The sequence below is a fragment of the Tachyglossus aculeatus genome, chromosome 1 (assembly GCF_015852505.1).
Source record: "Tachyglossus aculeatus isolate mTacAcu1 chromosome 1, mTacAcu1.pri, whole genome shotgun sequence".
Taxonomy (NCBI): Eukaryota; Metazoa; Chordata; class Mammalia; order Monotremata; family Tachyglossidae; genus Tachyglossus; species Tachyglossus aculeatus.
Genome location: NC_052066.1, coordinates 29,330,239 through 29,357,368, shown reverse-complemented (window position 1 = coordinate 29,357,368; position 27,130 = coordinate 29,330,239). Strand labels below are relative to the sequence as shown.

General features: G+C 46.4%; 1 protein-coding gene across 4 annotated transcripts in view; it reads left to right on the top strand.

The window, feature by feature from the left end:
* PAK2 (p21 (RAC1) activated kinase 2) overlaps nt 1–27,130 on the top strand; it is a 147,193-nt gene that overhangs the window by 73,577 nt on the left and 46,486 nt on the right. For 3 of the 4 annotated variants that reach the window (XM_038749853.1, XM_038749852.1, XM_038749851.1), the window contains one exon: nt 8,685–8,895. In XM_038749853.1, coding sequence (XP_038605781.1) covers nt 8,709–8,895 — 187 coding nt within the window. In that variant the 5' untranslated portion in view covers nt 8,685–8,708. Of the gene's footprint in view, nt 1–4,781; nt 4,832–8,684; nt 8,896–27,130 lie in introns of those variants that run through there. The other variant, XM_038749854.1, reaches the window with a different exon arrangement.

The following is a 27,130-nucleotide window of genomic DNA, read 5'->3' as shown; positions in this document are numbered from 1 at the left end:
TTTACAGGTGAGGTCACTGAGACACAGGGAAGTAAAGTGACTTGCCCAAAGTCACACAGCTGATAATTGGCGCAGCCGGGATTCGAACCCCTGACCTCTGACTCCAAAGACCGGGCTCTCTCTGCTGCGCCACGCTGGTGACTGGCCCAAGATCACCCGGCAGACACGTGGCGGAGCCGGGATTAGAACCCAGGTCCTCGGACCCCCAAGCCCGGGCTCTTGCCAGTAAATAGGCCATGCGGCTTCTCTTGCCAGTCATTCCTTTCCCACCACTTTCAGGACGTCCGTGTATCCCGTGCCTTAACAAAAAGCCCCTCCCTCAAACTCATGGCACCTTCCAGTTATCACCCCACCTCCCTCCTCCCATTCCTCTCCAGACTCCTTGAGCAAGTTGTCTACACTTTTGCTTCCTCCCAGAGTCTTCTTAAGCAGTTACTACGTGCCATGTTCCGTACTTAAATCCTCACATCCACCAAATTAGCTCTCTTCCCCTCTTCAAAGCCCTACTGAGGACTCACCTCCTCCAGGAGGCCTTCCCAGGCTGAGCCCCCCTCTTTCCTCTGCCCCATCTCCCCTCCCCATGGCCCCAACTCCCTCCCTCTGCTCTACCCGCTTCCCTGCCCCACAGCACTTGTGGATATTTGTACATATTATTCTATTTATTTCAAGCAGTGGTCTCCCTCCTACCTGTTCTTACTACAGCCCAACTCACACCCTAATAAATACCATTATTATTATGATTATCTCCCCATTCCTCAAAAAAGTTTCCAGCGTTTGCCCTTCCACCTCTGCATCAAACAGAAACTCCTTACCACCGACAGTAAGTGCCCAGTAAATGTAATTGATTGATCGATTCAAGCAGCGGTCTTCCTCCTACCTGTTCTTACTACAACCCAACTCACACCCTAATAAATACCATTATTATTATGATTATCTCCCCATTCCTCAAAAAAGTTTCCAGCATTTGCCCTTCCACCTCTGCATCAAACAGAAACTCCTTACCACCGACAGTAAGTGCCCAGTAAATGTAATTGATTGATCGATTCAAGCAGCGGTCTTCCTCCTACCTGTTCTTACTACAGCCCAACTCACACCCTAATAAATACCATTATTATTATGATTATCTCCCCATTCCTCAAAAACATTGCCAGCGTTTGCCCTTCCACCTCTGCATCAAACAGAAACTCCTTACCACCGACAGTAAGTGCCCAATAAATATAATTGATTGATCGATTCAAGCAGCGGTCTCCCTCCTACCTGTCTTATTACAACCCAACTCACCCCCTAATAAATACCGTTATTATTGTGATTATCTCCCCATTCCTCAAAAACGTTTCCAGCGTTTGCCCTTCAACCTCTGCATCAAACAGAAACTCCTTACCACTGACAGTAAGCGCTCAAGATATATAATTGATTGATTCAAGCAGCGGTCTCCCTCCTACCTGTTCTTACTACAGCCCAACTCACCCCCTAATAAGTACCATTATTATTATGATTATCTCCCTATTCCTCAAAAACGTTGCCAGCACTTGCCCTTCCACCTCTGTGTCAAACAGAAACTCCTTACCACTGACAGTAAGCGCTCAATAAATATAATTGATTGATCGATTCAAGCAGCGGTCTCCCTCTCACCGCTGTGCCCTCCTGATGGTCCGTCTCTTCCTCCCTCTTGGGCTCTGACCGGCCACCTCTCTCGCCACCTTTAAAACCCTCCTAAAATCACCACCTCCTCCAAGAGGCCTTCCCTGGCTGAGCCCTCATTTTCCCTATCCGCCGTCCCCGCCTTTGGCAGTGTACCACTTAAGCACTTGGATAGACACCCCCAGATCGTAGCCCTTATGTACATTTCTGGACTGTGAACGCGCTGTTGGGTAGGGATTGTCGCTGTCTGTTGCCGAATTGTACTTTCCAAGTGCTTATTTTTTTCATTTAATCGTATTTATTCATTCATTCAATCACATTTATTGAGCGCTTACTGTGTGCAGAGCACTACTAAGCGCTTGGGAAGTACAAGGCAGCAACATAACATAGTACAGTAAGCTCTCAATAAATGCAATTGAGTGACTATCCTTATACTCCATTTCCCCTATTTGTAATTTGTTTTAACGCCAGTTTCTCACTGCAAATAGGGATCGAATCAGCAAACTCTGTAGGGACCGTCTCTATATGTTGCCAACTTGTACTTCCCAAGCACTTAGCACAGTGCTCTGCACACAGTAAGCGCTCAATAAATACGATTGATTGTTTTATTGTACTCTCCCCAACACTCAGTACAACGCTGCCCGTAGTAAACAATAAATACTAGCGATTGTAAGCTTACTGGGGCAAGGACAGTCTAGTCCCTTCTAGACTGTGAGCCCGCTGTTGGGTAGGGACCGTCTCTATATGTTGCCAACTTGGACTTCCCAAGCGCTTAGTACAGTGCTCTGCACACAGTAAGCGCTCAATAAATACGATTGAATGAAAGGGACGTGTCCTCCAAATTAATCACATTGTACTTTCCCAAGTGCTTATTCATTCATTGGTTCATTGTCGTATATACCTGTATATATATATACAGGTGCTGTGGGGAGGGGAAGGAGGTAAGGTGGGGAGGGGATAAGGAGGGGGCTCAGTCTATGTGCAAAGCACTGTTCTAAGCGCTGAGCCAGAGAAGGGCCGGTGTGGTGATCACAGAGGAACGGAAAAGCTTCCGTCTAGGGATGGGGATATAATAATAATAATAATAATTAATCAATCAGTCAATCAATTGTATTTATTGAGCGCTTACTATGTGCAGAGCAGTGTACTAAGCGCTTGGGAAGTACAAATTGGCAACATATAGAGACAGTCCCTACCCAACAGTGGGCTCACAGTCTAGAAGGGGGAGACAGAGAACGAAACCAAACATAGTAACAAAATAAAATAAATAGAATAGATATGGACAAGTAAAATAAATAAATAGAGTAATAAATCTGTACAAACATATAGACATATATACAGGTGCTGTGGGGAAGGGAAGGAGTTAAGACGGGGGGATGGAGAGAGGGCGAGGGGGAGAGGAAGGAAGGGGCTCAGTCTGGGAAGGCCTCCTGGAGGAGGAATTAAGCGCTTACTATGTGTCAAGCACTGTTCTAAGCACTGGGGTAGGTACAAGCTAATCAGGTTGGACACAGTCCGTGTTCCACGTGGGGCTCACAGTCTCAATCCCCATTTTACCACAGAAGGTCGTGGGCGCTAAGCCCAGCTCTGCCATTTGTCTGCTGTGGGTCCTTGGTCCAGTCATTTCACTTCTCCGTTCCTCAGTTAAGTCATCTGTAAAATGGGGATTAAGACTGGAAGCCCCACGCGGGACAGGGACCGCGTCCAACCTGATTTGCTTGTCTCCCCCGTCTAGACTGGGAGCCCACTGTTGGGTAGGGACCGTCTCTAGATGTTGCCAACTTGGACTTCCCAAGCACTTAGTCCAGCGCTCTGCACACAGTAAGCGCTCAATCAATACGATTGATTGATTGATTGCGTCTGGCACGTGGTAAGTGTGTAACAAATACCGCAATTATGATTATTTCAGTGCAGCAGAATTAGCGGACACGTTCCCGGCCCATAACGAGCCATAACGTTGGCCGTCGGCCGGAATCGTCGACACAGTGGACTGGGTGAACCCGCAATTGTTGTCCTTCACCAAGTCCCGGAATAACAGGATGAGGGAAGTGGGGGGGGGTCGCCCGTTGAAACTCAAAGGTGGCAGGTTCGAAACAGCCCAAAGGAAACGCTGTTTCGCTCGGTGGATGGAAGCGTAATTAATTTGTTACCACAGGAAGCCGGGCAGGCGGAAGAGCGCGGGCCGGAGCAGTCCGGGTTAAGTGACCGAGTGGAAAGTGTGAGGGGTAGAGGGAAAAGTAGGGATGTACATGTGATCATGGTGATATTTAATCAATCAATCAATCAATCGTGTTTATTGAGCGCTTACTGTGTGCAGAGCACTGTACTAAGCGCTTGGGAAGTAATAATAATAATTTTGGTATTTGTTAAGCGCTTACTATGTGCCAAGCACTGTTCTAAGCACTGTGTTTTGTTGTCTGTCTCCCCCTTCTAGACTGTGAGCCCGCTGTTGGGTAGGGACCGTCTCTAGATGTTGCCACCTTGTACTTCCCAAGCGCTTAGTACAGTGCTGTGCACACAGTAAGCGCTCAATAAAAACGATTGAATGAATGAATGAATGATTTATTTATTTTACTTATACATATTCATTCTATTTATTTTACTTTGTTCATATGTTTTGTTTTGTTGTCTGTCTCCCCCTTCTAGACTGTGAGCCCGCTGTTGGGTGGGGACCGTCTCTATGTGTTGCCACCTTGTACTTCCCAAGCGCTTAGTACAGTGCTGTGCACACAGTAAGCACTCAATAAAAACGATTGAATGAATGAATGAATGATTTATTTATTTATTTTACTTATACATATTCATTCTATTTATTTTATTTTGTTCATATGTTTTGTTTTGTTCTCTGTCTCCCCCTTCTAGACTGTGAGCCCGCTGTTGGGTAGGGACCGTCTCTATATGTTGCCACCTTGTACTTCCCAAGCACTTAGTACAGTGCTCTGCACACAGTAAGCGCTCAATAAATACGATTGATTGATTGATAAGGGGCAGTGAGCAGAGCAATGTTACAACTGCAGGCGCTGTTTTAGAGGAACGCAAGACAATGCCTTCTGGTGTTTTCGATCCGCTTCCAATGACGCTCATTATTCTGCCAGCGTTTTAGGTGACTGCTGCACGGTGGACTGATGCGCTAAAGAAATTTCCATCAGGACTCCAAAGTCCGTTGGCATTACATCAACCGTCATCATCGGTACTTAATAATAATAATAATAATAATAATAATAATAATAATAATAATAATAATAATAATAATTTTGGTATTTGTTAAGCGCTTCCTATGTGCAAAGCACTGTTCTAAGCGCTGGGGAGGTTACAAGGTGATCAGGTTGTCCCATGTGGGGCTCACAATCTTAAACCCCATTTTACAGATGAGGTAACTTAGACACGGAGAAGTTAAGTGACTTGCCCACTTATTGAGCGCTTACTTTGTGCGGAGTACTCTCCTCCTTCCCCTCCCCAAAGCACTTGTATATATATTTTGTACAGATTTATTACTCTATTTTACTAGTACGTATTTACTAGTCTATTTATTTTGTTAATGATGTGCATCTAGCTTTAATTCTATTCGTTCTGACGATTTGGACACCTGTCTACATGTTTTGTTTCGTTGTCCGTCTCCCCCCTTCTACAAGTTGGCAATCAATCAGTCGTATTTATTGAGCGCTTACTATGTGCAGAGCACTGGACTGAGCGCTTGGGAAGTATAAGTTGGCAACATATAGAGACGGTCCCTACCCAACAGTGGGCTCACAGTCTGGAGACACAGAACAAAGCAAGACATATTAACAAAATAAAATGAATAGAAATGTACAAGTGAAATAAATAGAGTGATAAATACGTACAAACATATATACATAGTCTAGAAGGGGGAGACAGACAACAAAACCGAACATATTAACAAAATAAAACGAATAGAATAGATATGTACAAGTAAAATAAATAGAGTAATAAATACGTACAAACATATATACATAGTCTAGAAGGGGGAGACGGACAACAAAACCGAACATATTAACAAAATAAAATGAATAGAGTAGATATGTACAAGTAAAATAGAGTGGTAAATACGTACAAACATATATACATAGTCTAGAAGGGGGGAGACAGACAACAAAACCGAACATATTAACAAAGTAAAATAAATACAGTAGATATGTACAAGTAAAATAAATAGAGTAATAAATACGTACAAACATATATACATAGTCTAGAAGGGGGAGACGGACAACAAAACCGAACATATTAACAAAGTAAAATAAATACAGTAAATATGTACAAGTAAAATAGAGTAATAAATACGTACAAACATATATACATAGTCTAGAAGGGGGAGACGGACAACAAAACCGAACATATTAACAAAGTAAAATAAATACAATAGATATGTACAAGTAAAATAGAGTAATAAATATGTACAGACATATATACATATATACAGGTGCTGTGGGGAAGGGAAGGAGGTAAGGCGGGGAGGATGGAGAGGGAGAGGAAGGAGGGAGCTCAGTCTGGGAAGGCCTCCTGGAGGAGGTGAGCGCTCAGTAGGGCCTTGAAGGCTAGTAAGCACTTAATAAATGCCATTATTATTATTATTATTATTATTATTAAGGGAGGAAGCTTACTTTGCACTTCCTATGTGCCAAGTGCTGTTCTAAGTGTTTACTATGTGCCAAGCGCTGTTCTAAGCATGTACTATGTGCTCTGCACACAGTAAGCGCTCAATAAATACGAATGAATGAATGAATGAATATGATTGAATGAATGACTGAATTTATTTTTTTTATTTGTCCATATTTATTCTATGTATTTTATTTTGTTAATATGTTTTGTTTCGTTGTCTGTCTCCCCCTTCTAGACCGTCTCTATATGTTGCCAACTTGGACTTCCCAAGCGCTTAGTCCAGTGCTCTGCACACAGTAAGCGCTCAATAAATACGATGAATGAATGAATGAATTTATTTATTTTATTTGTCCATATTTATTATATATATTATTACTCTATTTTACTTGTACATATCTAGTCTATTTTATTTTGTTAGTATGTTTGGTTTTGTTCTCTGTCTCCCCCTTTTAGACTGTGAGCCCACTGTTGGGTAGGGACTGTCTCTAAGTGTTGCCAACTTGCACTTCCCAAGCGCTTAGTACAGTGCTGTGCACAAAGTAAGTGCTCAATAAATACGATTGATTGATTGATTGATTGCCAAGCGCCGTTCTAAGCGCTGGGGCAGATACAAGGTAATCAGTTTGTCCCACGTGGGGCTCACAAACGAGCTCCACGTAGCCAAATCAGGTCCCTTAAATTCCAGCGAGGCTGTCAGCAGGAAATATTTCCCAGGGAATGGAAAAACAAAAAAAAAAATCAAAGAGTTTTCCCAGCGGGGGGAAGTCTCTACAAGTCGCCCCAGGTCGTCAGATGGTGGCTGAGTCAGGCCAGTGGTCTGTCTGTCGCCCTAGAAGTCTGTGTCCAACAGTGGCAACAGGAAGGAGAGTGACTTAATGGGTCAATCAATCAATCAATCGTATTTATTGAGCACTTACTGTGTGCAGAGCACCGGACTAAGCGCTTGGGAAGGACAAGTTGGCAACATATAGAGACGGTCCCTACCCAACAGCGGGCTCACAGTCTGGAAGTCTAAATTCTAAATAGTCTAATAGTCTAGTCTAAATACTATTTATATTAATTCTGTGTATATATCTATAATTCTATTTATATTGATGCTGTCGATGCCTTTTGACTTGTTTTGATATCTGTCTCCCCCCCCTTCTATACTGTGTGCCCATTGTGGGTAGGGATTGTCTCTATTTGTTGCTGAATTGTACTTTCAAAGCGCTTAGTACACTGCTCTGCACACAGTAAGGGCTCAGGAAATATGAATGAATGTGCTAAACACTGTTCTAAGTGCTGGGGTAGATACAAGATAATAATAATAATGGCATTTATTAAGCCCTTAACTATGTGCAAAGCACTGTTCTAAGCACTGGGGAGGTTACAAGGTGATCAGGTTGTGTCACGGGGGGGGCTCACAGTCTTGATCCCCATTTTCCAGATGAGGTAACTGAGGCACAGAGAAGTGAAGTGACTTGCCGAAAGTCACGCAGCTGACAATTGGCGGAGCTGGGATTTGAACCCATGACCTCTGACTCCAAAGCCCGGGCTCTTTCCCCCTTTTAGACTGTGAGCCCACTGTTGTGTAGGGACTGTCTCTATATGTTGCCAACTTGTACTTCCCAAGCGCTTAGTACAGTGCTCTGCACACAGTAAGTGCTCAATAAATACGATTGATTGATTGATTTCCACTGAGCCATGCTGCTTCTCTAATCATTTATTTATTTATTTTATTTGTCCATATTTATTCTATTTATTTTATTCTGTTAATATGTTTTGTTTCGTTCTCTGTCTCCCCCTCCTAGACTGTGAGCCCACTGTCAGGTAGGGACCGTCTCTATATGTTGCCGACTTGTACTTCCCAAGCGCTTAGTCCAGTGCCCTGCACACTGTAAGCGCTCAATAAATACGATTGAATGAATGAATAATCAAGTAGGACATAGCCCCTGCCCCACGTGGGGCTCACAGTCTCAATCTCCATTTTCCAGATGAGGTAACCGAGGCCCAGAGAAGTGAAGTGACTTACCCAAGGTCACACAGCCAGGAGCCGGAATTAAAAACAATCAATCGTATTTATTGAGCGCTTACTGTGTGCAGAGCACTGTACTAAGCGCTTGGGAAGTACAAGTTGGCAACATATAGAGACAGTCCCTACCCCACCACCTTTGTGGGGTGTGGATTAGAACCCACAACCTCTGGCTTCCAAGCCGGGGCTCTCACCTGTAATTCCTGCCGCTCCTCTAGTGCCAACACAGTAAGCGCTCAATAAATACGATTGAATGAACACATTTTTTTACTTGTTAAGACATGTTTGTGAGTTTTCTTGTATTTTGGGGGTTTTTTCCCTTGTTAATACATGTTTGTGAGTTTTTTTGTTTTCGGGGGGTTTTTTTCCCAGGCTTGTTTGTGACTTTTCTTGTCTTTGGGGGTTTTTTTCCCAGGCTTCGGTGCAACCTTGGTAAATCATGTCTGATAACGGCGAGCTGGAAGACAAACCCCCCGCGCCCCCCGTCCGGATGAGCAGTACCATTTTTAGCGCAGGAGGCAAAGACCCCCTGTCAGCAAACCACAGCTTGAAACCTCTGCCCTCGGTGCCGGAGGAGAGGAAACCTCGCCATAAAATCATCTCCATCTTCTCCGGCAATGAGAAAGGTAAGCCACTGTGCGGTGCGGCGGCGGGGATCGATCAATCGTATTTATTGAGCGCTTACTGTGTGCGCTTGGCCGTGGCGGCTGGGGCACGAACCCTCACGCTCCCGTTTTGGTGGGGAGAGTACGGTGGGCTTCCCAAAAATTAGACTTATTGCTCTGACGGGCCTTGTGCTTAGTACAGTGCTCTGCACACAGGAAGCGCTCAATAAATACGATTGATTGATTGTGTGAAAGGCGGTTTCTTTTCAAACCTCGGCTGAGCAGGCTGATTTTTTTGCCGGATCATGCTTCTGAGTTTGCTTCGGTTTTTCTTGCCGTTCAGTGGTGGGGACTCAATTCCTAGGCTTAGCTAATAATAATAATAATGGCATTTATTAAGCACTTACTACGTGCAAAGCACTGTTCTAAGCGCTGGGGAGGTTTCCAGGTGATCAGGTCACAGTCTTCACCCCCATTTTGCAGATCATCAATCGTATTTATTGAGCGCTTACTGTGTGCAGAGCACTGTACTAAGCGCTTGGGAAGTCCAAGTTGGCAACATAGAGAGACAGTCCCTACCCAACAGTGGGCTCACAGTCTAAAAGGTGAGGTAACTGAGGCACAGAGAATAATAATAATAATAATAATAATAATAATAATGATGGTATTAGAAGTGAAGTGACTTGCCCAAGGTCACCCAGCTGACAGTTGGTGGAGTCGGGATTTGAACCCATGACCTCTGAATCCAAAGCCCGGGCTCTTTCCACTGGGCCACGCTGCTTCTCTAATCAGGCTGGACACAGTCCCTGTCCCATATGGGGCTCACAGTCTCAATCTCCATTTTCCAGATGAGGTAACTGAGGCCCAGAGAAGTGAAGTGACTTGCCCAAAGTCACACAGCTGACAGTTGGCAGAGCCGGGATTTGAACCCATGACCTCTGACTCCAAAGCCCGGGCTCTTTGCACCGAGTCACGCTGCTTCTCTTCGATGCTCCTGGGCTGTACCGTTATAAAATTGTGAATTTTCACGGTATTTAAGCGCTTAGCGAGGTGTCACTGTGCTAAGCGCTGGGATAGATAAGTGTTAATTCATGCAATCGTTCATTCAGTCGTATTTATTGAGTGCTTACTGTGTGCAGAGCACTGTACTAAGCACTTGGGAAGTACAAGTTGGCGACATATAGAGACGGTCCCTGCCCAACAGTGGGCATCAGGTTAATCAGGTTGGACAGATTCTCTGTACCACATGAGATAATAATAATAATAACAATCAATCAATCAATCAATCGTATTTATTGAGCACTTACTGTGTGCAGAGCACTGTACTAAGCGCTTGGGAAGTACAAGTTGGCAACATATAGAGACAGTCCCTACCCAACAGTGGGCTTACAGTCTAGAAGGGGGAGACAGAGAACAAAACCAAACATATTAACAAAATAAAGTAGAATAGATATGTACAAGTAAAATAAATAGAGTAATAAATATGTACAAACATATATACATATATACAGGTGCTGTGGGGAAGGGAAGGAGGTAAGATGGGGGGACGGAGACGGGGGCGAGGGGGAGAGGAAGGAAGGGGCTCAGTCTGGGAAGGCCTCCTGGAGGAGGTGAGCTCTCAGCAGGGCCTTGAAGGGAGGAAGAGAGCGAGCTTGGCGGATGGGCAGAGGGAGGGCATTCCAGGCCCGGGGGTCGATGGCGGGACAGGCGAGAGCGAGGCCTAACGGGGAGGAGATTAGCGGCAGAGGAGCAGAGGGTGCGGGCTGGGCTGGAGAAGGACAGAAGGGAGGGGAGGTAGGAGGGGGCCAGGGGATGGACAGCCTGGAAGCCCAGGGTGAGGAGTTTCTGCCCGATGCGCAGATTGATCGGTAGCCACCGGAGATTTTTGAGAAGGGGAGTAACATGCCCAGAGGGTTTCTGGACAAAGACAATCCGGGCAGCGGCATGAAGTATGGATTGAAGTGGGGAGAGACAGGGGGATGGGAGATCAGAGAGAAGGCCGATGCAGATGTCCAGATGGGATAGGAGGAGAGCTTGAACAAGCAGGGTAGCGGTTTGGATGGAGAGGAAAGGGCGGATCTTGGCAATGTTGCAGAGCTGAGGCCGGCAGGTTTTGGTGACGGCTTGGATGTGAGGGGTGAATGAGAGAGCGGAGTCGAGGATGACACCAAGGTTGCGGGCCTGTGAGACGGGAAGGATGGTAGTGCCGTCAACAGAGATGGGAAAGTCAGGGAGAGGGCAGGGTTTGGGAGGGAAGACAAGGAGCTCAGTCTTGGACATGTTGAGTTTGAGGTGGCGGGCAGACATCCAGATGGAGATGTCCTGAAGGCAGGAGGAGATGCGAGCCTGGAGGGAGGGGGAGAGAGCAGGGGCAGAGATGTAGATCTGGGTGTCATCAGCGGAGAGATGATAGTTGAAGCCGTGGGAGCGAATGAGGTCACCAAGGGAGTGCGTGTAGATCGAGAACAGAAGGGGACCGAGAACAGACCCTTGGGGAACTCCCACAGTAAGGGGATGGGAGGGGGAGGAGGAGGAGCCTGCAAAAGAGACTGAGAATGAACGGCCGGAGCGATAAGAGGAGAACCAGGAGAGGACGGAGTCTGTGAAGCCAAGGTCAGATAACGTGCTGAGGAGAAGGGGGTGGTCCACAGTGTCAAAGGCAGCTGAGAGGTCGAGGAGGATTAGGACAGAGTAGGAGCCGTTGGATTTGGCAAGCAGGAGGTCATTGGTGACCTTTGAGAGGGCAGTTTCTGTGGAATGTAGGGGACGGAAGCCAGATCGGAGGGGGTCGAGGAGAGAGTTGGTGTTGAGGAATTCTAGGCAGCGCATGTAGACAACTCGTTCAAGGAGTTTGGAAAGGAATGGTAGGAGGGATATGGGGCGATAACTAGAAGGTGAGGTGGGGTCAAGAGAGGGTTTTTTTAGGATGGGAGAGACATGGGCATGTTTTAAGGCAGAGGGGAAGGAACCAGTGGAGAGTGAGTGGTTGAAGATGGAAGTTGAGGGGAGAAGGGATGGAGTGAGAGATTTCATGAGATGAGAGGGAATGGGGTCAGAAGCACAGGTGGCCGGAGTTGCACTTGAGAGGAGGGAGGAGAGCTCCTCTGAGGATACCGCTGGGAAGGATGGGAGAGTAGCAGAGAGTGTTGAGGGCCGGGGGGTTGGAGAAAGGGGGGAAGAGACTTTGGGGAGGTCGGACCTGATGGATTGAATTTTGTTAATGAAGTAGGAGGCCAGATCGTTGGGGGTGAGGGAAGGAGGAGGGGGAGGAACCGGGGGGGGCCTGAGAAGGGAGTTGAATGTACGGAAGAGCTGGCGGGGGTGATGGGCATGGGAGTCAATGAGGGAGGAGAAATAGTTTTGCCTGGCAGAGGAGAGGGCTGAGTTAAGGCAGGAAAGGATAAACTTGAAGTGAACGAGGTTGGCATGGTGTTTAGACTTTCGCCAGCAGCCTTCGGCAGCTCGAGCATAAGAGCGAAGGAGGCGGACAGTGGCAGTGATCCAGGGCTGTGGGTTAGTGGTGCGAGAATGGCGAAGGGAAAGGGGAGCGAGCGAGTCTAGCTGAGTAGAAAGGGTAGAGTTGAGAACAGTAATCTGATCATCAAGACTGGGTAGAGAAGAGAGGGCGGCGAGGTGGGGTGTGAGGTGCTCCGAAAGATGGGTGGGGTCAAGGGAGCGGAGATCTCTGTGAGGGAGTAATATGGATTTACAGGGGAAAGGAGTGTGAGTGAGGAGGCAGGTGAGAAGATTATGATCAGAGAGAGGGATTTCAGAGTTGATGAGGGTGGACAGAGTGCAGCGATAGGAGATGATGAGGTCGAGGGTAAGACCAAGTTGGTGAATGGGTGAGGTGGGGTGGAGCAAGAGCTCATCGGCCTTGTGGTTGACTTGCATTATCTCAGCATTCATAATAATAATAATAATAATAATAATAATAGCATTTGTTAAGTGCTTACTATCTGCAGAGCACTGTTCTAAGTGCTGGGGGGGATACAAGGTGATCACATTGTCCCACGTGGGGCTCACAGTCTTAATCCCCATTTTACAGATGAGGTAACTGAAGCTCAGAGAAGTTAAGTGACTTGCCCAAGGCCACACAGCAGCCATGTGGCGGAGCTGGATTGGAACCCATGACCCCTGACTCCAATGCCCAGGCTCTTTCCACTGAGCCACGCTGCTTCCCATCTTAATTGGGAGAGCAGGGTTTGTCAATAACACATTTTTAGTGTGCCACCATATTGGTTCTTTGGCAGATGGGCAGCAAATGATAATAATAATAATAATAATAATGGTATTTAAGTGCTTACTATGTGCAGAGCAATGGTCTAAGCAAAGCTGTGTCAAACTCCTCTTTATAGTTAGACTGTGAGCCCAATCTACCTTATCTACTTTTTCACTTTTTTATGTGGTATTTGTTAAGTGTGTATTGTGTACCAGGCCTGTACTAAGTGCGTTTGTGTCAACCTCCTCTATATAGTTAGACTGTGTGAGCCCAATCTACCTTATCTACTTTTTTCACTTTTTTATGTGGTATTTGTTAAGTGCGTATTGTGTGCTAGGCCTGTACTAAGTGTGTTTGTGTCAACCTCCTCTTTATAGTTAAACTGTGTGAGTCCAATCTACCTTATCTACATTTTTCACTTTTTTATGTGGTGTTTGTTAAGTGCGTATTGTGTGCTAGGCCTGTACCAAGTGCATTTGTGTCAACCTCCTCTTTATAGTTAGACTGTGTGAGCCCAATCTACCTTATCTACATTTTTCACTTTTTTATGTGGTGTTTGTTAAGTGCGTATTGTGTGCTAGGCCTGTACTAAGTGTGTTTGTGTCAACCTCCTCTTTATAGTTAGACTGTGTAAGCCAATCTACCTCATCTGCTTTTTTCACTTTTTTTGTGGTGTTTGTTAAGTGCATATTGTGTGCTCGGCCTGTACCAAGTGCGTTTGTGTCAACCTCCTCTTTATAGTTAGACTGTGTGAGCCCAATCTACCTTATCTACTTTCTTCACATTTTTATATGGTGTTTGTTAAGTTCGTATTGTGTGCTAGGCCTGTACCAAGTGCTTTTGTGTCAACCTCCTCTTTATAGTTAGACTGTGTGAGCCCAATCTAACTTATCTACTTTTTTCACTTCTTTATGTGGTGTTTGTTAAGTGCGTATTGTGTGCTAGGCCTGTACTAAGTGTGTTTGTGTCAACCTCCTCTTTATAGTTAGACTGTGTGAGTCCAATCTACCTTATCTACTGTTTTCACTTTTTTATGTGGTGTTTGTTAAGTGCGTATTGTGTGCTAGGCCTGTACTAAGTGCGTTTGTGTCAACCTCCTCTATATAGTTACACTGTGTGAGCCTAATAATAATAATAATGATAATAATGGCATTTATTAAGCACTATGTGCAGAGCCTAATCTGCCTTATCCACTTTTTTCACTTCTTTATGTGGTATTTGTTGTTAAGTGCGTATTGTGTGCTAGGCCTGTACTAAGTGTGTTTGTGTCAACCTCCTCTTTATAGTTAGACTGTGTGAGCCCAATCTACCGTATCTACTCTTTTCACTTTTTTATGTGGTGTTTGTTACGTGCGTATTGTGTGCTAGGCCTGTACCAAGTGCTTTTGTGTCAACCTCCTCTTTATAGTTAGACTGTGTGAGCCCAATCTAACTTATCTACTTTTTTCACTTCTTTATGTGGTGTTTGTTAAGTGCGTATTGTGTGCTAGGCCTGTACTAAGTGTGTTTGTGTCAACCTCCTCTTTATAGTTAGACTGTGTAAGCCAATCTACCTCATCTGCTTTTTTCACTTTTTTATGTGGTGTTTGTTAAGTGCATATTGTGTGCTCGGCCTGTACCAAGTGCGTTTGTGTCAACCTCCTCTTTATAGTTAGACTGTGTGAGCCCAATCTACCTTATCTACTTTCTTCACATTTTTATATGGTGTTTGTTAAGTTTGTATTGTGTGCTAGGCCTGTACCAAGTGCTTTTGTGTCAACCTCCTCTTTATAGTTAGACTGTGTGAGCCCAATCTAACTTATCTACTGTTTTCACTTTTTTATGTGGTGTTTGTTAAGTGCGTATTGTGTGCTAGGCCTGTACTAAGTGCCTTTGTGTCAACCTCCTCTTTATCGTTAAACTGTGTGAGTCCAATCTACCTTATCTACTTTTTTCACTTTTTTATGTGGTGTTTGTTAAGTGCGTATTGTGTGCTAGGCCTGTACTAAGTGCGTTTGTGTCAACCTCCTCTATATAGTTACACTGTGTGAGCCTAATAATAATAATAATGATAATAATGGCATTTATTAAGCACTTACTATGTGCAGAGCCTAATCTGCCTTATCCACTTTTTTCACTTCTTTATGTGGTATTTGTTGTTAAGTGCGTATTGTGTGCTAGGCCTGTACTAAGTGTGTTTGTGTCAACCTCCTCTTTATAGTTAGACTGTGTGAGCCCAATCTACCGTATCTACTCTTTTCACTTTTTTATGTGGTGTTTGTTACGTGCGTATTGTGTGCTAGGCCTGTACCAAGTGTGTTTGTGTCAACCTCCTCTTTATAGTTAGACTGTGTGAGCCCAATCTACCTTATCTACTATTTTCACTTTTTTATGTGGTGTTTGTTAAATGCGTATTGTGTGCTAGGCCTGTACCAAGTTCGTTGGTAAATACAGGCTAATCAGGCTAATCTTAGACTGTGAGCCCACTGTTGGGTAGGGACTGTCTCTATATGTTGCCAACTTGTACTTCCCAAGCGCTTAGTACAGTGCTCTGCACACAGTAAGCGCTCAATAAATACGATTGATGTTGATGATGATGATGATGACACCTCCTCCAGGAGGCCTTCCCGTACTGAGCCCCCTTTTTCCTCTCCTCCTCCCCATCCCCCCCGCCCTCCCTCCCCACAGCACTTGTCTATGTTTATCCAGATTTATTACTCTATTTATTGTACTTGTATATATTTATTTATTTATTTATTTTACTTGTACATATCTATTCTATTTATTTTATTTCGTTAGTATGTTTGGTTTTTTTCTGTCTCCCCCCTTTAGACTGTGAGCCCACTGTTGGGTAGGGACTGTCTCTATATGTCAGAGGTCATGGGTTCGAATCCTGACTCCGCCACCTGTCTGCTGTGTGACCTTGGGCAAGTCACTTAACTTCTCTGAGCCTCAGTTACCTCATCTGTAAAATGGGGATTAAGACTGTGAACCCCACATGGGACAACCTGATCACTTTGTATCCCCCCAGCGCTTAGAACAGCGCTTTGCACATAGTAAGCGCTTAACAAATGCCAACATTATTATTATTATTATTATTATATGTAGCCAACTTGTACTTCCCAAGCGCTTAGTACAGTGCTCTGCACACAGTAAGCACTCAGTAAATACAATTGATTGATTGATTGATATTTACTATTCTATTTATTTTGTTAATGATGTGCATAGAGCTGTAATTCTATTCTGAAGATTTTGACACCTGTCTCCGTATTTTGTTTTATTGCTCGTCTCCCCCTTGTAGACAGCGAGCCTGCTGTTGGGTAGGGACCGTCTCTAGATGTTGCCGACTTGGACTTCCCAAGCGCTTAGTACAGTGCTCTGCACACAGTAAGCGCTCAATAAATACGATTGAATGAATGAATGACACAGTCCGGGCCCCAACAGTGCTCTGCATACAGTAAGCGCTCAATGAATACGATTGAATGAATGAATGACACAGTCAGGTCTCCCACGTGGGTCTCACAGTCTGGTACAGTGCTCTGCACACAGTAAGCGCTCAATAAATACGATTGAATGAATGAATGACACAGTCCGGGCCCCAACAGTGCTCTGCACACAGTAAGCGCTCAATAAATACGATTGAATGAATGAATGACACAGTCCGGGCCCCCACGTGGGTCTCACAGTCTGGTACAGTGCTCTGCACACAGTAAGCGCTCAATAAATACGATTGAATGAATGAATGACACAGTCCGGGCCCCCACGTGGGTCTCACAGTCTCGATCCCCGTTTTAGAGATGAGGTCACGGAGGCCTTGAGAAGTGAAGTGACTTGCCCAAGGTCACCCAGCAGCCAAGTGGCAGAGCCGGGATTAGAACCCAGGTCCTCCGGACTCCCGGGCCCGGCCTCTTCCCACTTGGCCATCTGGTTGTCCTTCTCAGACAACCAGAGAAGCAGCGTGGCTCAGTGGAAATCAATCAATCAATCAATCATATTTATTGAGCGCTTACTGCGTGCAGAGCACTGTACTAAGCACTTGGGAAGTCCAAGTTGGCAACATATAGAGACGGTCCCTACCCAACAGTGGGCTCACAGTCTTGAAGGAAAGAGCGCGGGCTTTGGAGTCAGAGGTCAGGGGTTCGAATGCCGACACCGCCACATGTCTGCTGTGTGACTTTGGGAAAGTCACTTCATCATCATCATCATCAATCGTATTTATTGAGCGCTTACTATGTGCAGAGCACTGTACTAAGCACTTGGGAAGTACAAATTGGCAACATATAGAGACAGTCCCTACCCAACAGTGGGCTCACAGTCTAAAAGGGGGAGACAGAGAACAAAACCAAACATACTAACAAAATAAAATAAATAGAATAGATATGTACAAATAAAATAAATAAATAAATAGAGTAAAAAATATGTACAAACATATATACATATATACAGGTGCTCTGGGGAAGGGAAGGAGGTAAGATGGGGGGATGGAGAGGGGGACGAGGGGGAGAGGAAGGAAGGGGCTCAGTCTGGGAAGGCCTCCTGGAGGAGGTGAGCTCTCAGCAGGGCCTTGAAGATGAATCCTCATCTGTAAACTGGGGATTAAGACTGTGAGCCCCACGTGGGACAACCTGATCACCTTGTAACCCCCCCCCCCCAGTGCTTAGAACAGTGCTCTGCACATAGTAAGCGCTTAACAAATGCCATTATTATTATTATTATTATTATTATTATTATTATTATTATTATTATTATTATTCTCTGGCCCTCCATGTCCCGGAGGTGGCATAGCCCTGGAAGGGGTGGGAAGGCTTCCCACAAGAGCTCGGTTTCCCGATCCTGTGTCCGTTGGCCTAAATGGAGATAGAGCGTGACATTGGCTGGGTTCCCTCTGGCTTTGTCCTTGGAGTCTTCCTCTTGGCCCAGCGCTCTGCACACAGTAAGCGCGCAATAAGTAGGATTGAATGAATGAATGAATGGGGAGGTGTGGGTGGGTTCATTCAAGCTCTCATCCTATCCCGTCTGGACTACTGCACCAGCCTTCTCTCTGATCTCCCATCCTCGTGTCTCTCTCCACTTCAATCCATACTTCATGCTGCTGCCCGGATTATCTTTGTCCAGAAACGCTCTGGACATATTACTCCCCTCCTCAAAAACCTCCAATGGCTACCGATCAATCTGCGCATCAAGCAGAAACTCCTCACCCTGGGCTTCAAGGCTGTCCATCCCCTGGCCCCCTCCTCCCTCACCTCCCTACTCTCCTTCTCCAGCCCAGCCCGCACCCTCCGCTCCTCTGCCGCTAATCTCCTCACCGCACCTCGTTCTCGCCTGTCCCGCCATCGACCCCCGGCCCACGTCATCCCCCGGGCCTGGAATGCCCTCCCTCTGCCCCTCCGCCAAGCTAGCTCTCTTCCTCCCTTCAAGGCCCTACTGAGAGCTCACCTCCTCCAGGAGGCCTTCCCACACTCAGCCCCTTCCTTCCTCTCCCCCTCGTCCCCCTCTCCATCCCCCCATCTTACCTCCTTCCCTTCCCCACAGCACCTGTATATATGTATATATGGTTGCACATATTTATTACTCTATTTATTTATTTATTTATTTATTTTACTTGTACATTTCTATCCTATTTATTTTATTTTGTTGGTATGTTTGGTTCTGTTCTCTGTCTCCCCCTTTTAGACTGTGAGCCCACTGTTGGGTAGGGACTGTCTCTATGTGTTGCCAATTTGTACTTCCCAAGCGCTTAGTACAGTGCTCTGCACATAGTAAGTGCTCAATAAATACGATTGATTGATTGATTGATTGATTGGGTTTAAAGAAGAAAGAGAAAGCCCTCTTTGGACCCAGGCCTAGGGTTAGGCATCAGAAGAGAAGCAAGCGGGGTGCTCTCTCTTATTTCCTGGGCACCTTTTTCCCTCTTATTATTCCATATTATTAATAATAATAATAATAATGATGGCATTTATTAAGCGCTTACTATGTGCCAAGCACTGTTCTAAGCGCTGGGGTAGATACAAGGTCATCAAGTTGTCCCACGTGGGGCTCACAGATTTCCTCCCTATTTTCCAGATGAGGGAACTGGGGCCCAGAGAAGTGAAGTGACTTGCCTTATTCCAATAATATTGACAATATTCCATATTAATATTTATTAATATTAATGGAATAGTCCTTATTCCATTCTTATTCCTTCTCTCTTATTTCCTGGGCACCCAGACACACCCTCCCCCGGCCCCCGACGCACTCGCCATGCCAGTGGGGGAGGAAACACGTTAGGTGAAGTGCTCCATTGCTTCAGACAGCTGCAGAAACCACTCCCTTAATAATAATAATAATAATAATTATTATTATAATAATAAATAATGGCAATTATTAAGCGCTTACTCTGTGCAAAGCACTGTTCTAAGCGCTGGGGAGGTTACAAGGTGATCAGGTGGTCCCACGGGGGGCTCACAGTCAGTCCCCGTTTGACAGATGAGGGAACTGAGGCCCAGAGAAGTGACATTCATTCATTCATTCATTCACTCAATCGTATTTATTGAGCGCTTACTGTGTGCAGAGTACTGTACTAAGCGCTTGGGAAGTCCAAGTTGGCAACATATCGAGACGGTCCCTACCCAACAGCGGGCTCACAGTCTAGAAGGGGGAGAGTGAGGCCCAGAGAAGTGAAGTGACTTGCCCAAAGTCACACAGCTGACAATTGGCGGAGCCGGGATTTGAACCCATGACCTCTGACTCCAAAGCCCGGGCTCTTTCCACTGAGCCACGTTGCTTCTCTACCTAAGGGTACATGCCCGGCACAGAGTAAGCACTGAGCAGATACCACAGTTATTACTAGGATCAGTGGGGTATTTTCTGTTGGGCACAGAAAAGTAGCTGAAATTTGGGGGAAAAAAAAGCTGGCTTATTCACTAATTTGTTTTTTGGTTAAGCTTCCTGAAAGGGGGAGATGAATGTAGAGAATCAATCAATCAATCGTATTTATTGAGCGCTTACTGTGTGCAGAGCACTGGACTAAGCACTTGGGAAGTACAAGTTGGCAACATGTAGAGACAGTACCTACCCAACAGTGGGCTCACAGTCTAGAAGAAGCAGCGTGACTCAGTTTCCTCATCTATAAAATGGGGATTAAGACTGTGAACCCCACAAGGGACAGGGACTGTGCCCAACCGTGTGTGCTTGTATCCACCCCAGCGCTTAGTACAGTGCCTGGCACATAGTAAGTGTTTAACAAATGCACCAGTTGTGTGTGTGCATATGTATAGTTTTTTATTTATTGATAATTTTTATAATAATCATAATAATAATGATAGCATTTATTAATCAATCGTATTTATTGAGCGCTTACTGTGTGCAGAGCACTGTACTAAGCGCTTGGGAAGTACAAGTTGACAACATATAGAGACGGTCCCTACCCAACAGTGGGCTCACAGTCTAGAAGACGCAGTGTGACTCAGTTTCCTCATCTATAAAATGGGGATTAAGACTGTGAACCCCACAAGGGACAGGGACTGTGCCCAACCTAATGTGCTTGTATCCACCCCAATGATTAGTACAGTGCCTGGCACATAGTAAGTGTTTAACAAATGCACCAGTTGTGTGTGTGCATATGTATAGTTTTTTATTTATTGATAATTTTTATAATAATCATAATAATAATGATAGCATTTATTAAGCGCTTACTATGTGCAAAGCACTGTTCTAAGCGCTGGGAAGGTTAGCAAGGTGATCAGGTTGTCCCAAGTGGGGCTCACAGTCTTCACCCCCATTTTACAGATGAGGGAACTGAGGCCTAGAGGAGTGAAGTGACTTGCCCAGAGTCACACAGCTGATAAGTGGTGGAGCTGGGATTTGAACCCACGACCTCTGACTCCGAAGCCCGGGCTCTTTCCACCGAGCCACATATGTATATAGTTTTTTTATTATGTACAATATAATAATATTGTCAATCAATCAATCAATCAATCGTATTTATTGAGCGCTTACTGTGTGCAGAGCACTGTACTAAGCGCTTGGGAAGTACAAGTTGGCAACATATGGAGACAGTCCCTACCCAACAGCGGGCTCACAGTCTAAAAGGGGGAGACAGAGAACAAAACCAAACATACTAACAATAAATAAACAATAAAATAAAAATCAGATGAACAATAAAATAACTTTTATTTCAGTTTGTAAGTTGATGACGATGGCATTTATTAAGCGCTTACTATGTGCAAAGCACTGTTCTAAGCGCTGGGGAGGTGACGCGGTGATGAGGTTGTCCCACGGGGGGGCTCACAGTCTTAATCCCCATTTGACAGATGAGGGAACTGAGGCACAGAGGAGTTAAGCGCTTAATAAATGCTGTCATTATTAAATGCTATCATTATTATTAAGTGACCTGCCCAAAGTCACACAGCTGACAGTTGGCAGAGCCGGGATTTGAACCCATGACCTCGAACTCCAAAGCCCGGGCTCTTTCCACTGAGCCACGCTGCTTCAGCCCGTCAAAAATTAGGGGTTGTAGGCTGAATCCTTACCGTTTTCCAGGTGTTGACTCCGCGGCCCTTTTATAGAAATAACTTCGAACACCAAGGCACGAGTATATGTTGCCAACTTGGACTTCCCAAGCGCTTAGTACAGTGCTCTGCACACAGTAAGCGCTCAATAAATATTTGCTCTGCACATAGTAAGCGCTCAATAAATACGATTGATGATGATGATGATATAATTGATGATGAGGAGGAGGAGGAGCAATGCCTCTGCTAGGAAATTCCCGACTCGCCTCTACAAGGCCGGCGTCGGAATTCCAGGCATAATTTTCAAATCACTTTTTCTCCCAAGTAAACAGTTCGCGCATTCCTGGCGGGAGTCTCCTCGATTAAGGACTTGCAACTCAGGGTATTTCCGACTCTCGGGCTTTTAGACTGCGAGCCCGCCGTTGGGTAGGGACCGTCTCTAGATGTTGCCAACTTGGACTTCCCAAGCGCTTAGTCCAGTGCTCTGCACGCAGTAAGCGCTCAATAAATACGATTGATTGATTGATTCCGAAATATTGGAAAAGCTTTGGCCCCGTTTCTGTGGGTCAGCCCGGCTGCTCCTGACATGGGGTCAGAGAAGGCTCCGTGGGTGTCACTCAGCCGTCTGGGGATTCCCAAGACCCAGGATTCCCGCTTGCTCCGGGGAATGACGCGTGGGCCGACTTGGGGCTTTGGGAAAAACCTTCCGAGAGCCCTAAAAACAGCTTGGTTTCCCCTAAAACATCCATATTTCTCCCAGAACCGGTTGCCCCGCTCTGGGGTTCTTGAGACTCCACTTACCTTCATTCATTCATTCATTGGAGAAGCAGCGTGGCTTAGTGGAAAGAGCCCGGGCTTGGGAGTCCAAGGTCGCGGGTTCGAATCCCGGCTTCGCCACTTATCAGCTGTGTCACTTTGGGCAAGTCGCTTCACTTCTCTGTGCCTCCGGTACCTCATCTGTAAAATGGGGATCAAGACTGTGAGCCCCACAAGGGACAACCTAATTACCTTGTATCTACCCCAGCGCTTAGAACAGTGCTTGGCACATAGTAAGCGCTTAACAAATACCATTATTATTATTATTATTAATTATTCATTCATTCAATAGTATTGAGAATAGTATTCTCATTCCATAGTAATGGAGAAGCAGTGTGGCTCAGTGGAAAGAGCACGGGCTTGGGAGTCAGAGGTCATGGGTTCGAATCCCAACTCCACCACTTGTCAGCTGTGTGATGTGACCTTGGGCAAGTCACTTAACTTCTCTGGGCCTCAGTTCCCTCATCTGTAAAATGGGGACTAAGACTGTGAGCCCCACGTGGGACAACCTTGATCACCTTGTATCCCCCCCACCCAGCGCTTAGAACAGTGCTTGGCACATAGTAAGCGCTTAACAAATACCACCATTATTATTATTATTATTATTCTTTATTGAGTGCTTACTGTGTGCAGAGCACTGTACTAAGCGCTTGGGAAGTACAAGTCGGCAACAAATAGAGACAATCCCTACCCAGCAACAGGCTCACAGTCTAGAAGAGGGGAAATAGTCAACAAAACAAGTAGGCATCAGTAGCATCAATATAAATAAGTAGAATTATATGCATCAGTAACATCTATATAAATAAATAGAATTATATATATCATCATCATCATCAATCGTATTGAGCGCTTACTGTGTGCAGAGCACTGTACTAAGCGCTTGGGAAGTAGAAATTGGCAACATATAGAGACAGCCCCTACCCAACAGTGGGCTCACAGTCTAAAAGGGGGAGACAGAGAACTAAACCTAACATACTAACAAAATAAAATGAATAGGATAGATATGTACAAGTAAAATAAATAAATAAATAGAGTAATAAATATGTGCAACCATATATACATATATGCAGGTGCTGTGGGGAACGGAAGGAGGTAAGATGGGGGGGATGGAGAGGGGGAGAGGAAGGAAGGGGCTCAGTCTGGGAAGGCCTCCTGGAGGAGGTGAGCTCTCAGCAGGGCCTTGAAGGGAGGAAGAGAGCGAGCTTGGCGGAGGGGCAGAGGGAGGGCATTCCGGGCCCGGGGGAGGACGTGGGCCGGGGGTCGATGGCGGGACAGGCGAGAACACACGCACACACCATTAATAAAATCAATGGAATAATAAATGTGTACATATATACACAAGTGTTGTGGGGCTGGGAAGAGGGTAAAGCAGAGGGAAGGAGTCAGGGCGATGGGGAGGGGAGGAGGAGCAGAGGAAAAGGGGCTCAGTCTGGGAAGGCCTCCTGGAGGAGGTGAGCTCTCAGTAAGGCTTTGAAGGGAGGAAGAGAGCTAGCTTGGCGGATGGGCAGAGGGAGGGCATTCCAGGCCCGGGGGATGACGTGGGCCGGGGGTCGATGGCGGGACAGGCGAGAGCGAGGCCTAAAGGTGAGGAGATTAGCGGCGGAGGAGCGGAGGGTGCGGGCTGGGCTGGAGAAGGACAGAAGGGAGGGGAGGGAGGAGGGGGCGAGGGGATGGAGTGAAAACACCTTCCCCTTGTTTTCACTCAGCCTTCCGATGAGATGGCGAGGTCCCGGATTCCCAGTCAGAGGACTCTTGGGCCTGCACTTTGCCCCCTGCCACGCCCTTCCTGGTCCTCGGCCCATCTGGCGGCTGGCCGTAGGGCCCATCTGCTGGGAATCGGAGGGCCAGTGCTAAGCTCCGGACAGCCAGTTACCCGGTTGGAATACTTGATTGGGCCCCTTAAACCATTGGGATTGCTTTTCTGATCCAGGTTGGCATTGCTCGGCTTCCAGGCTGTCCGTCCCCTCGCCCCCTCCTACCTCCCCTCCCTTCTGTCCTTCTCCAGCCCAGCCTGCACCCTCCGCTCCTCCACCGCTGATCTCCTCACCGTACCTTGCTCTCGCCTGTCCCGCCATCGACCCCCGGCCCACGTCATCCCCCGGGCCTGGAATGGCCTCCCTCTGCCCCTCCGCCAAGCTAGCTCTTCCTCCCTTCAAGGCCCTGCTGAGAGCTCACCTCCTCCAGGAGGCCTTCCCAGACTGAGCCCCTTCCTTCCTCTCCCCCTCATCCCCCTCTCCATCCCCCCGTCTTACCTCCTTCCCTTCCCCACAGCACCTGTATATATGTATATGTGGTTGTACATATTTATTACTCTATTTATTGATTTATTTTACTTGTGCATGTCTATTCTATTTTATTTTGTTACTATGTTTTGTTTTGTCCTCTGTCTCCCCCTTCTAGACTGTGAGCCCACTGGTGGGTAGGGACCGTCTCTATATGTTGCCAACTTGTACTTCCCAAGCGCTTAGTGCAGTGCTCTGCACACAGTAAGCGCTCAATAAATACAGTTGATTGATTCTCTGGGCCTCAGTTTCCTCGTCGGCAAAGCAGGGACTTCATCCCTCCAGCTCCAATTGTGAGCCCGCTGTTGGGTAGGGACCGTCTCTATGTGTTGCTGACTTGTACTTCCCAAGCACTTAGTACAGTGCTCTGCACACAGTAAGCGCTCAGTAAATACGATTGAATGAATGAATGAATCAATAAAGAAGCAGTGTGGCCCAGTGGATAGAGCACTGTCCCGGGAGTCATAATAATAATAATAATAATAACGGTACTTGCTAAGCACTTACTATGTGCAAAGCACTGTTCTAAGCGCTGGGGAGGTTACAAGGTGATCAGGTTGTCCCACATGGGGCTCACAGTCTTCACCCCCATTTTACAGATGAGGGAACTGAGGCACAGAGAAGTGAAGTGACTTGCCCAAAGTCACACAGCTGACAGTTGGCGGAGCCGGGATTTGAACCCATGACCTCTGACTCCAAAGCCCGGGCTCTTTCCACTGAGCCATGCTGCTTCCCCAGAAGCTCATGGGTTCTTATTCCGGCTCTGCCGCTTGTCCACTGGGTGATCTTGGGCAAATCACTTCCTTCTCTGGGCCTCAGTCATCTCAGTTATCTCATCTGGGTAGGGACCGTCTCTATGTGTTGCCAACTTGGACTTCCCAAGCGCTTAGTCCAGTGCTCTGCACACAGTAAGCGCTCAATAAATACAATTGAATGAATGAATGAATCTGTGAAATGGGGATTGAGACTGTGAGCCCCACTTGGGACGGGGACTGGGTCCAATTTGACTTGCTTGTGTTATAATAATAATAATAATAGCATTTGCTAAGTGCTTACTATGTGCCAGGCACTGTTCTAAGCACTGGGGTAGATCCAAGGTAATCAGGTTGTCCCACATGGGGCTCACAGTCTTCATCCCCATTTTACAGATGAGGGAACTGAGGCACAGAGAAGTCAAGTGACTCGCCCAAAGCCACACCCGTTGCTGGGTAGGGACCGTCTCTAGATGTTGCCAACTTGTACTTCCCAAGCGCTTAGTCCAGTGCTCTGCACTCAATAAGCGCTCAATAAATACAATTGAATGAATGAATGAATCTGTGAAATGGGGATTGAGACTGTGAGCCCCACTTGGGACAGGGATTGGGTCCAACTTGATTTGCTTGTATTATAATAATAATAATGATAGCATTTGCTAAGCGCTTACTATGTGCCAGGCACTGTTCTAAGCACTGGGGTAGATCCAAGGTAATCAGGTTGTCCCACATGGGGCTCACAGTCTTCATCCCCATTTTACAGATGAGGGAACTGAGGCACAGAGAAGTCAAGTGACTCGCCCAAAGCCACACCCGTTGCTGGGTAGGGACCGTCTCTACATGTTGCCAACTTATACTGCCCAAGCGCTTAGTACAGTGCTCTGCACACAGTAAGTGCTCAATAAATACAATTGAATGAATGAATGAAAGTGGCAGAGCCGGGGATTCGAACCCCCACCCTCTGACTCCCAAGCCACTAAGCCAAGCTGCGCTTAGTACAGTGCCCGGCAGATAGTAAGGGCTTCGCTAATACCATCGTAATTATGACAGAGACCACAGCGACCAAGTTTTAAGGTGAATAGAAAGGAAAGCCCCAGGGAGAGCCACAGGCCGGGAGGGAGGAAGCTCGCTTAGATAGGAAGCAGGTGGGCGTCACATAAGTCCTCAGCCCAAAGCCCACCACCTCCTGTGGGGGCCAGATTTCACCCTGTCCGGCCAAGATGGGAGAGAGAGGAGGCAGGAGCTTACGTGACCCCCCCCGGGGAAGGACGAAGACGTCCCTGCTTCTTGTCATCATCATCATCAATCGTATTTATTGAGCGCTTACTATGTGCAGAGCACTGGACTAAGCGCTTGGGAAGTACAAATTGGCAACATCTAGAGACAGTCCCTACCCAACAGTGGGCTCACAGTCTAAAAGGGGGAGACAGAGAACAAAACCAAACATACTAACAAAATAAAATAAATAGAATGGATATGTACAAGTAAAATAAATAAATAGAGTAATAAATAGGTACAAGCATATATACAGGTGCTGTGGGGAAGGGAAGGAGGTAAGGCGGGGGGGATGGAGAGGGGGACGATCCCACTGTCGCCCGCGATCCCACTGGAGCAGTCATGGAGCAGCCTCCCCTGAAGACCGTCGTGTCCTACTCATTCATTCAGTCGTCGTTATTGAGCTCTTACTGTGCGCAGAGCACTGTACTAAGCGCTGGG